Here is a 12,450-nt window from a genome sequence, read left to right as displayed (position 1 = left end):
AGCTGCAGCTTACAGAGACATTTTGGAGAACACAAACCAGGAGTAAGCAGACGCCTACAGAGGAACATCCTGGGAGAAAGCCATTTTGAAACCAGAACTTGGAGCAGACACCAGCCACATGCCTTCCCAGCTAACAGAGGTTTTCCAGATGCCATTGGCCATCCTCCAGTGAAGGTACCCAATTGATTGCTGATGCCTTCCCTTGGACACTTTATGGCCTTAAGACTGTAACTGTGTGACCAAATAAACCCCCTTTATAAAAGCCAATCCATTTCTGGTACTTTGCAAAAAGGCAGCATTAGCAAGCCGGAACACCCACCAAATAGTCATACCACCAAACCTTATAACCTTTTGTGAAAATGTACCCAGCCACACACCAACTATGCACAGACCTAGAGAGAATCAAAAAGCTGTTCACACATCCACATGCAATTCTTTCTGCACAATGTACACACACACACACACACACACACACACACACACAACCGCCACTCAGACATCTCCTGTCAGTGATGGGAAGCATACCCCAAGCATCCGTTTTGTGCCTAGGTGCTGCCTCAGCTTAGCTGTATGGGTATGGATGTGTGCACCACCCCCTCCACCTACTTCAGGACCTCAGTAGGCAGGAAGGGCAATCTTGACCCTTACCCTCAGGGAGCTCCCAATCTCAAAGACAAAAGACTCTCATTCAGGAAAAGCTAAGCGGTAGCTCAGGAAGTGCAAAGGGGTCAGCTTGTCAGGACCAGGGAAGCTCAATGGAGGGAGAGGTCGGGGATAAGGTTGCCAGATAAAATACAGGATGCCCAGTTAAATTTGTATTTTAGAAAACGAACACTTTTTTTCAGTGTAAGCATGTCTCATGCATACGTCTACTAAAAACTTACACTAAAAAAGTGTTTGCTATATATCTGAAATTCAAATTTAACTGGGCACTCTGTATTCTCTTTTGCTAAGTCTGACAGCCCTAGTTGTCCTTTTGGAGAGAGTGAGGCAGAGCCAGGTGTCCAAGGCAGCATCTGGCAGATATTTTTCCACTTAAGCCTCAGGCAGGCTATGAGTTCTACCCAATTTGTCCTACAATGGGCACCTGAATACTTGCGACAGTGACATTATTTCAGGGATAACCTTGACTCTGGTCTTTTTTTTTTAATTAAAAACAAATTATGATTTAAAAATTCTGGTACTTGGCAATTCCAGACAAGGCTGTTGTGACCAGAACCACCAACAGGACTGCATAGATTAAGGTGTTGCAGCATCTTTATTAAGAACAGCTGGTTTAGGAGTCACACAGACCCCAGTTTAAAGACCAACACCATTTACTAAATGTGTGACCTTGTACATCTGAGCTTCAGTCTCCTTGCTGGAAAAAAAGGATAATAATAGCAGCTCCCTGGTTTGGGGGCATCTATGAGACATCTCAGGTAAAGAGCTTAGCATAGTGCTCCCTCTCCCCCAACAGAGAGCAATAAGGATTAAACTTGAAAACCGACAGAATAGCACACCAACAGAGACAAAAAAACTACACAAACAGATACATAAACCCACAGGCTACAGGCCACAACCCAACACAAAGCTATTGATACACTGAGAAACCCAAGCAAAGCCAACAGAGGTGGGCATAGAATCCAGCCCCACTCACCGTGACAGCACTGCAGATCAGGGTGGGATTCCTATTACAGGCAGCATGATAATGAAAAAGACAATGGCACCCCATCCCCCGATATGCAATTCAAATTACAAACCACACAAATCTGTAAAGTAAGTGTCACAGAGTTTTGAATTTCCCCATGACAACGTAATGTAATCTAAAATCATTTCAAAATTGTTTCTGTTTGCTGCATGCCCCTGCTTGACAGATGCCCTGAGCACATGCTTCTGGCCTTACAGGAGCCCTGGTGGGTCATTTGGAGGTTCCTTCCCTGAGGTAGACTGATCTTCCGAATATAAGGACTCTGCAGAAAAATGGAAGCACCTTCTGTAGAGTGCAGGCACTTTTGGAAAGTGGGAGTCATCCTGGCCAGTAAGGAGCCTTCTAAAGAATGTTCCTTCCTGCAAAATGGAGGAGCTTTCTGTAAAATGGAGGTCTCTTTAATAAAAAAAGAAAGCCTCTTCTGTAATGTGAAGAAGTTTCTGCAAAATGGAGGAGCCTTCTCCAAAGTGGAGGGCCATTCTGTAAAGCATTCTGTAAAGTAAGGAGAGTCCTATAAAGTTAAGAACCATCTGTAAAAATGGATGACCAGTCTGTAAATGGAGGACTCTTTGACAAAATAGAGGACCCTTCTGTAAAATGGAAGGACTCTTTTCTGTAAAGAAAGGCCCCTTCTTTAAAGTGTGGATCCTTCTGGAAAGTAAGGATATCTCTGTGAAATGGGATGGTATAAGGCAATAGGGAATGGTGAGGACTGGGGTGAACTGGAGAGTACGTGCCTCACCTAAAGCAGGGGCAGCAGCTATTCTCCTCCATCCAATTGTCACTTGCCATAATGAGCCCTATATTGCCAGATCTTCCAGTATTTCAAGAGAATCCAGAAATCCAGAATTTTATGTGAAATCCCCTAATTTTAAAGGCAGTGAGCAAACCAAAGGAAACATTTCTGTGAGTCAAATTCAACTTGTGGGTCACCACTTTGTAATATCTGAGTTGGATGGACGGTCCTTAAGGCCCCTTCCACCTCTGCTGTTTACCTCTTGTCCTGTTTGACACGCTCTGGCCCTTGGGCCTTGGAGGTCCCCTTCATGACCCCCAGAAGGGTCAAAGTTTCTTCTGGGTTGGGACAGGCTCATGCAATTCTTGTCAAGAATTCCCTGAATTGGAATCTGCCTTTTGTTCTGCCTGGCCCAGTTCAAGTTCTACCCTGTGTAGGACACCTGGAGAAGAAAGCAGGGGATTGCAAGAACTTTCAGAATTCTCTGGAACTCAAAGTATTCACTTTCTTGTGGAGGATATAATGCTGGGTATTCAACAGTTTGGTGAACACCTACTCTTGGTCAGGCATTGTACTGATGCTTTCCTGTATGGCATTCTCCTAACAACCGTGTGATCCATGGGAAATGTCCTCCAGGCAAGGGAAGAAAAACTGGGCAAAAGTATGGATACTGGGGGGTAAAGAATGAGTGTGAAGGACTGAGAGTCTTGTGATTTGCAGGAGGCACAGGAAGACGCCAAAAAATGCAGTAAAGCACCACCGCTACCATCACCAAGACACAGATCCAAGGGGGACTCACAGAAAAAAACCCAGTGACAGAGGCACAGAAACAGGCACATATACACACATAAGATCTACAGAGACTCATACAGAAACATCTAGAAACCCCCACAGGCTTAGACTGAGCCAAGGTGACACAATAAAGGACTAGTGTGAAAAATGCAGGAATACGCATACAGACCCTAAGATACACACAGACATATGGATATACATAGACATACACATACATGAAACATACACAGATATACAGAAACAAGAATACCACACACAGAAACAGACCCAGACTAAAGACAGCCAGGCAGACAGGCACATGTGCACATGCACACAAAACAAACCATATAGCCATATAAGAGCACAGCCAGCCCATCCCTCTTCTAGTTGTTTGATTACTGTGAGGGTCTGGCCACCTCCTCCCTGTGTTTCTGGACCTCAGCTCCACCTCAGGGAGGGGCTGGGGACTTCAGAGGACAGGAAGGGAAGGGAGTGGAGCTGCAGCTGGGAGCACTGGGGGCAGTAATTACCCGGTGCTGGGGCTGCCATGCTGGCTAGGATTTCCCTCCCTGTGAGGACACAGGAGGCAAAGCTAGTAGGGGAGATGGCTCCTCTGACCCCTGCCACAACCCCAATGACCCCAACGCCCACCCATATCCCCTCCATGCCACCAGAGGTCTGGTCAAATCTGACAGTTGGAGACAGAAATTATGAAAGAAGAAGACAGCTGACAGAGAAAGACACTGGGGCAAAGACAAGGTGGGAGAAAACAGGAAAACTACAGAGACCCAGAGAAACAGACAGATATCAAGGGAGACAGAAAAAGGAAGTGGGGGGGGGGGGGTCAGAAGGGAGACAGAGACAAAAAGACCCATATAAGGGATGGGAGTCAGTGAGGGATTCAGGCCCAGAGAGGCAAAGGGGCAGGGACAAAAGGGGGGCAGGCCATTGCCATTTGTTGAACGTGGCTATGATGTGCTATGCCAAGTGCTGTGGGCATTACCTCGGGCATTTACTCCTTACATCTTTAGGAAGTGAGAATTCTAATCCCATTTTACAGATGAAAAAACAAAGGCACAGAGAGGTGAAGTGACTTGTCCAAGGTGGCAGAGCTGGGTCTGTGGGGTTCTCATCACTGTCTGACCCTGCCAGAGACAGGGAGCCCAAACAGAGAAGATCCCTGAAGGAATTTTCCAGAGAGAGAAGCAGTCAGTGAGACCAGAAAACTTCAGTCCCTAAGAGATGCACGGTGAAAGAGAGCCACACCTTCCCTGCCCCCTCCACCAAAGCCCCGGGGTAGGGGAGGGGACTGTGTCTTCACCTGGAATGCATTAGGCAAGGAGGCCCGGTCTAGGAGAGTCCGTAGGAAGCTGGAGGGGAGAAGGGAAGGTGAAAGCAAAGGTGGCAGTGTGGGTGTCAGTGGCGATGGCACAGGCCTAGCAGCCACGGGTCAGGCCAGAAAGGCTTCTATGCCAGTTGCAACTCCCTGGGGCCAGCCCAGACAGTCTGGCCTTTCCCTGCTTTCTGCAGGCACCTTTCCTCGCTGATTTAACCCTTTCCCTGCAGGGGCCACAGGGAAGTGTCATGGAGGGCTAAAGCCCTGAGCACCCAGAAGGGCCTTCTAGTCCTTCCCTGAGCCTCAGCCAAGCACCTGTGCTCCCCCCTCTCCTGCCCTTACTCTGGGTTCCAGACAGGCACATCTGATGCCTATTGGGCACTGCCTCCTATGCATTCTGTCCCCAGGCTCCTCAGACTCACTGCATCCTAAATCACATTCCTACCCCACCCCCCAATCTGCCGCTCTTCCTGCCTTCTCCAACCCAAGGAATGGCACCTTCAGCCCACCCACAGTTGCCCAAGCCAGAAACTGTGAGTTCTCCATAACTTTTCCCTCTCCTTCAACCCACACATCCAACCAGGTCCCAAGTCCTGTGCATGCAACTTCTTAGCATCTCTAGAATCTGTAATACTTTTTTCCTCCCACTCCAGCCTCCTGATTTCCCTTCCATCCTCAGGGCCCTCTACAAAGCATTCTCCACACTACATCAAGCTTTTGGAAAACACAGTACCCTTCGTCCTTTCAGCCCTGTCAAGGGCTCCCCTTACCTTCAGGGTAAACTCCAAACTCCTGAGCAAGGGGACAGCGCTGGCCTAGCTCGTGAGCATTTCCCTGCCCCCACCCTCTAGTCACAAAGGACTGTTGTCTGTTCCTTGAAAGTGCTCTCTACCACCTGGGGCTTTAGCACATGCTCTTCCCATGGTCTGAACCACTTTTGTGCTTCTCCTTACCTCTGGACTCCTACTTATTCTCAGGTCTCAACTCAAGAGTTCTCTTTTTCCTGCCCCCTTCCCCCAAATGCTCATGTAGCATCTGTACTTGGAATTACTTGTAATGTGTATCTTTTCTGCTAGATATAAGCTTCATGAGGACAGGGATTGGCCTTTTTTTTTGCTCACCCAGCACCAAGTGCAGAACCTAGCACATAACAGGCATTCAATACACATATCGTAAATAAAGAAATGCCCTCCTTCCTCCCCTCTTTCACTTCCCCTTACCCTCTCTCAGACATTCATTGACACCCTATTATATGCTGGACAAATGCGATGACCAGATCCACGACGTAACAGATGGCGAAACTAAGGCCCTGAGAAGGGAAGAAAGGCCTAGAGGTACAGTGAACTAGTGGCAGACCAGCAGTACAGAGGCTCCTTCAGCTACTGCTCTTGTCTCCAGCCTCATCTGTTTTGAGGCATCTTTGGAGGTATGATGCCTTCCAGGTCCAAGGAACTGGACATTCAAGTCCTGGGAGGCTGGACTCACTGCTCCTAGGGGCAGTGATGCTCTCCAGATGAGGGAACTTAACTCTACAGGGCCAGCCAATGGCAGCTGTGCTTTCTGCCCTCATTCCAGACAGGTCCTAGCCCCACCCAGCCAGCGTCTGGCCAGCTCCACATCTGCCTAAGACATTTAGCTAACTGGCCCCCAGAAAGCGATGGCTTGCATCTGTCTGGGGCACTGTTAGCTGCCGCTCACCTTTGAGGAAGCAGACAGCTCCAGCTGGGCCCTCTCCCAGGGACACAGGCGCCTAAAACGGCAGAGGAGCAGGAGTGCCAACCATCTGCAACTTGGAAATTTCAATTCTTTCAATCCTGTCTGTGGAAGTCCTTTTCCCAGCTACCCAGGGTCTTTACATTTTGTTGTGTTTGTTTGGAAGGCCCCAGTTGACTAGGAACTAAATCTGGGTCTTTTCCCAGACACTCCCCCTGGAATCTCAAACTACTGCTTTCCAAAAAACCCCAGCAGACCTCCTCCCCACTATTCTGCCCTTCCTGGAGCTCTTTCTTCTGCCTTTTCTGAGCAACCCTTCCCCCCTAGCCTCTCACTATCTCTCTGAGCCTCTCAGAATGTCCTGGACAGGGAGAACAGCAAGAAGGGAGACACAGGAATGTACTTTGCCGATGTCTGATTTGCTTTTTGGGAGTTTTCGCACAGTTCTTTGCAATAGCCAGCTACCCCTGAGTGTATATGAAATGGGTCTCAGCTTTAGGCAAATATGCTTTCAAAAACTGTTCCCGCAAAAAAGAATATTTCTAAGGTGAGGTTTGGGCAGGTAATGAATGATCCACCAAGTGTGATTCTGCTGACCTCACTATCTATGTCTTCAAGGACCCCACCATCTATGTCTTCAAGGATCTCACTATTATATGTATCTTCTGGCCCCCAGAACCATCTACACTCTCCCCACGAGCCACTGTGTGGTCTATGGTATGTGTTGGTGGTGAGAACTTCCAAACATCCCTGGCCAAAACCTCTCTTCTGAGATTCTGAATCATACTTCCAAATGCCTGCTGGCCAGTTCCACCTGGATGTCCTCCCAGGCCTCTCAAACTCAACATGTCTCATACACAACATGTCTTCTTCCCAAACCTGCTCCTATTCCTATATGTAGATGACTCCACCACCATCTACCAGGTCACTCTAGTTGGTTTCAGAAGACAACCGGACTCATCCCAAACTTTTCCCTCTTTCTTGGACTCTACATCTAAGTTGCCACGAAGACTTGACCATATTAGCACCTAAGATCTCTCAGATCTCACCCTCTCCATCTGCCACCATCCAAACCCAAAATACCATCCCCTCTTGCTGGCATGACTGCGATGACCACCTGCTTGTCTCCCTGCTTCCATTCCTGCACCCGTCCTATTCATTCTCCACATGCAGTCATGGGAGTCTTTCAAACACCCACATCTGAGTACAACATTCCACTGCTTAATAAACCCTTCAATGGTTTTTTGCTCTCAGTTTAAAATCTTTTTGCCAACCTTATCTCTCCACTCCTCCCAACACCAGCCCCAGTCCCTAGGATGCCCCATGTCTCAGTGCCTTTGCTTCCACAAAAATCCCCACCTGGACTTCTCTCCATGTTACCCTCTGGTTGTTACAAACCTTACTTGACACCCCTATAGAGCCTTTCCTTCTGGCCAGGCCCTGTACTTGGTTCTCTCTGCCTAGAGCCCCAGAACTGTAACTGCCTTCCAATTTTGACTGCCAAAGGACAGCCATTCATGGGAGCTAGGAATAAAAAATGAACTGAGGCAGCCAGTGTTTCTGTGAATGTGGGAAGCGGCTGACTTTTGCCTAAACCAAGTACCTCCCTTGGGATTAGGAGTGAGGGAGGGAGGCCCACATGGGGCCCTGGGGAGAGGGCCTCAGATGGGAGGCAGATGACTTCTCTTGGTTGTAGCTAATGCTGACTTACTGGAAGACCATGAGTAAAAAATCACTCTCTCTCTGAGCCTCTACTACCCCAACAGGAAAATGGCCTTGACCAGTGATTTCCACACTAGGCTGCACAACAGAATCACCTGGGGAGCTTTTGAAAATAGATTCCTGGGTTCCAGTTCCAACCCTAAGGTTCTGGAGCTCTGAAGTAGTCTGGGAATCACATTTATTTTTTTAAGGTTAACAGGGGATTCTGATGCTCACCAGTTTGGGAAACTCAAAACTAGATGGTGTCTAGGGGCCTTTTCAGCTCCAGTTCTAACTCTTAGAGTCTCTGAAGATGTTCCTGTGCTCCATATCAGGAGTCAGCCCCTCTTGCTGCCCACCCTCAAGTGACTCAGTTCCCCCTACCACCAGGAAAAAGCTCTAACTTCAGACACAACTCCTTCTCCTGAGCTAGGGTCAGGCTGCAAGGTCTTGCCCACCCAACATCTGGAAGGACATTCTAGGCCTCACCCCTGAGGAATAAGTTAGGGTCCTCACCAAATCCCTATGAGCAAACCTACACCTGGAAACCCCTCTCCAACTCTCAAAGCCCTCTCTGGCATCTCACTGGGTTATGCATGTAACCCAGTGAGGCTCTAGGTTTTATCAACCTTGAAAATGGGCATAAAAGCAATTGCCTGTCCCCTCACCAGGAATCAGACAAGGTAACTGAAAAAGAAATCACTATGAAGCAAGTCAAGGCTCTTCACATGGATAAGATAGACTCATTATTTTAACCAATCCCTCTAGCCTCCCCACCCCCTCCACCCCACCCCACCCCCCAGCCAGGATGGGCCACTAGGCCCTAAGGATGGTGATTCAATAAAGGTTTCAGCAGTCTGAGAGAAGTCAGCAGGCACATGGAAATCTTAATATGTGGATTAAAATGTTTCAACCCTTTAATTGAAGCTCAGGAAACTCTCTCTCTCTCTTACACACACTCACCCCACAACCACCAGCCCTGCCCTTTTTGGGCCAATTATAGGCGAGTCCTGTGGAGAGACAAGCAAGTCACTTGTGCCTACCCTTGGGCCAATTGGGCAGTGGGGGAGGCGGGCCTCACACCTCCTGCTGCCGTGAATCACATGGCTCAATGCCTGCCCTGTCAGGGCCTGAGTAATTCCTGTCTCCTCTTCAGAAAGTTTTTCTCTTTTCTTATTTTTTATTTTAATTTTTTTTTTAGCTCCCAGTTGCTGAGGGTTTAGACTGTGCTGCAGGCTTTGTAAACAATATCTTATGGACTTCTTGGACCGTGCTGCAGACTTTCCAACCAGTATCTCATAGACTCCTTATGGCATTCTCTAGATGAGGAAATTGAAGTTCAGAGAAGGGAAGTCACTCATCTGAGGTCACGCAGTGAGTCAGTTAGGAATGGCAGGATGGGAGGTCAGGTCTGTCCCTGACAAACGTCACTCCCAATTCTCACCTTGGATTAGAAAAAAAGATACTCACCATGCATATAATGACAGAGACAGGGGCTTCATTGTGAAAAAGGATCCTGGGGATTTTGTGTTACCTTTTCGGGGAGGAGGGGAGTGGTTTAGGAAGGGTTTTGTGATTTGTAATTTGGAAGGATTGGTGGGAGTGAGAATGAACATGCAGAAATACCACCATGTATTGATCAGAGAGGCCAGAGACCAGGAGTCTAGACACTGCCCAGACAGTGACTCCCAGACCACGACTACCTGGAGGACAGGAATTCAGTTCTCCTCTTAAACAGTAGTTACTGAGGGTCTACTGTATTCTCCCTTAGTATCTGTTCAGGCATTCATTCAACAAGGATTTATTGAGCACCTACAGAGTGCTGGGCAATGTGCTAGTTGCTGGGGATACCAAAGTGACCAAAACATACAATCCCCTTGCCCTCATGGAGCTCACATTCTAGTGGGGGAAGACAGGCAATAAACAAGCAATCACATTCAATGAGATAATTTCAGTCTGTACCAAGTGCAAGCATGGAAACATGCTAGCAGCTGCAATGGAGACTCACATGTAGCCCTACCTTAAGTGGTCAGGGAAGGTCTCTTGGAGGAGCTGACATTTGAGCTGAGACCCAAAAGATGAGGAGCAAGCCAGGTGGAGGGATGGGGAAAAAGCTGCCAGGCAGAAGGAAAAGCAAATGCAAAGGCCCTGAGGTGGGACTGCTTGTGGTATGTTTTGGGATTCGAAAGAAGGTGCTGCAGTTAAACAAGTGAGTAGCCCACTCATTTACCATCAGTGTCTGTGAAGGGGAGTTGGGAAAGACAGCAGGAGCAATATGCAAGGCAGAGTGTTAAAGGTCTGCTATCATCTGGTTACCTTCAGCCCATACCACAGGAGCTCCCTGTAAACTCCTAGAGGTTCCATGACTATCCCAAGTTTGCAACAGCAGCAAGGGGTGTAATTTGCCTATGCTTTATGCTTCACTCCTGCTACGTGGTACTGGGCCACAGTCCCCAAAACCTGTAGAGCCTGGGGTATGAGTCCTGGGTGGCCCACAGAGGCTGAACAACCCATTCAGTATTGTCCAGTAGAAGGGAGAGCAGACATGTACTGCTCTTCCTCCCCAGCTCCTGGGCTCAGGCCCACATGAGAATGTCCCCAGATGGGGGAGGCCCTGCTGGACTCCTCACTAGACTTGGTGCAGTGCAAAGGCCCCCTCAGGCAGTTTTCTGTGGCTCCAGCCCAACTAAAGCTGCTCCACCTCTGCAAGCCCAAGTTCAAGCATCCTGATTTTTCCTGATCAACAACCCCTGCAGCTCTCCAGCTCTGCTATATCTTAGCCTCTGCCCTCTGACTTTTCTGCTGCCGTCCTACCCACCAGCCCCACCAGCCTTCCCCTCCATCCTGACCCCCAAGGCCTACCACTTCCACTTTTCTCTCCCATCAATAGGTCAACTCCCTCCCTCCCTTGTCCTCCTGCCATACACACCTGGCAAAACCCCAACCTTGGATCAATCCACCATCCCCCCCTTTTTTTTCCATTCATACTCCAGGACTACTGAATACTACAGGAGAAAAATCATATAAACAGAAAGGTTGGCATTTCTTTCATGCTCACCAACCTCAGTTTGGGGGAGTGGAAAGACAATAGACTTTGGATTAAAAAAATCTTGGCTCCATACTAGCTGTGTGACCCTAAGCAAGTTACTTAACATCTCTTAGCCTTAGTTTTCTCACCTACAAAAGGAGGCTAATGATACTTACCTCACAGAGGACCCGTGAGGATTAAATGAGAAACCATGTAAAGCACCCAACCCAGTGCTGGGCACAATGTAGGCACTTGGGAAATGGGAGACTCCTCCTTTTCTTCAGTTCCCCCAACCAAATCCCCGTTGCTGCCTTGCAATCCTGCCCCTATTCTTCGAGTGTTCCCTCGCCCATTAACCTCAGCAGACAGATGACAAGGGAATCAGAGGCGTTGCGGGGCACAGGGGACAGAGAGAGGAAACAGGGACAGAGATTGAAAGGACGGAATGGAAGGCCTAGGAGAGGGGGTGGGGGTTGGCGGCACCCGAAAAGCCAGGATGAGTGGGCCAGAGACCAGGAACCCACTCCCAATACCAGGCCCGTGCCCCAGGCTCCCACGCTCTCTTGATCACTCACCAGGCCGGGGCTGTGAGCCCTCCAGGTGGTAGGAGAAGCGCAGGGCCCGGTGGTGCTGTGGGCTGGGGCCGCAGGGCAAGACCCGGGGGCCTGGTGCTGCGCTTGGACTGGCGTCCGAGGGCCAGGCAAGCTGGGGATCCAGGGGGCCGCTGAGACCCGAGGCTGAGCCCCTGGGCACCGGCAGTCCGGACTCCGAGGCTCCAATGTCTGAGTCGGCACAGGCCGGTGGAACAGCGCCGGGGGATTTCGCAGCCGGGTGTTCGGGCTCTGAAGGCCGGGCACCCCCGGGGCTCGGTGGCCATGCATGGTCCGGGCCTGGGCGCGGGGTCCGGGCTCCCCGCTGGGCTCCAGCTCCTGGGGCGGAGGCGCGGGCAGAGAAGGCCCAGCGCCCGGCAGAACAGCGGCCTCAGGCTCGGGGGGGCGGGGCTGTGGGCTCAGCCCCACTGCGGAGCTTCAAGCCTCCGGCCCGGACTCGGGCCAGCAGCTGAGGCAGTAATGGCAGCAGCCGTGGGTACCGCTGCCGCCGTACCAGGCATCGCCAGCCTGGGCTCCGCGCGGGGAGTAGGCTCGGCTGGACCGGGAGCCCTCTGGGGAGTTCAGTCTATAAGGTAGCGGCTAGAAGAGGGTCGGGGTCTGCGACCCGCGGCAAGCCACTTCCGTGGCCAGGGGGCAAGCGGTCGGTCGGATCTGAGTGCGGAGTCTTCTTTCTCCCGGAATGGGAATCCGGGAGAGGCTGGTCAGAAAGGGTTCTTCCTCCCGCTGCAGCGGAGGCTGGGGGGCGGAGGGGAGGGGAGGGAAGAGGAGGGAAGAGGGGGCGGCGGCGGCCGGGGGCGCGCTTGTGTGCCCCGCGCGCGTGGTCTGCGAGGGTTGCCCTCAGCCAGTTCCCCTGGACGATGCTCC

General features: G+C 50.3%; 1 protein-coding gene across 1 annotated transcript in view; it reads right to left on the bottom strand.

Annotated features, from left to right (window-relative positions):
* Nucleotides 1-11,856, bottom strand: part of LOC119525919 (FYVE, RhoGEF and PH domain-containing protein 1-like) — a 45,464-nt gene extending 33,608 nt beyond the window's left edge. Inside the window, 2 exon segments of the mRNA XM_037824708.1 lie at nucleotides 11,551-11,841; nucleotides 11,844-11,856. Coding sequence (XP_037680636.1) covers nucleotides 11,551-11,841; nucleotides 11,844-11,856 — 304 coding nt within the window.
* Between the last annotated feature and the right edge of the window lie 594 nt (nucleotides 11,857-12,450).

This window comes from Choloepus didactylus (assembly GCF_015220235.1).
Source record: "Choloepus didactylus isolate mChoDid1 chromosome Y unlocalized genomic scaffold, mChoDid1.pri SUPER_Y_unloc1, whole genome shotgun sequence".
NCBI classification, from domain to species: domain Eukaryota; kingdom Metazoa; phylum Chordata; class Mammalia; order Pilosa; family Megalonychidae; genus Choloepus; species Choloepus didactylus.
Note: the sequence above shows the minus strand (reverse complement) of the source record. Positions and strands in the feature narration are given on the sequence as shown.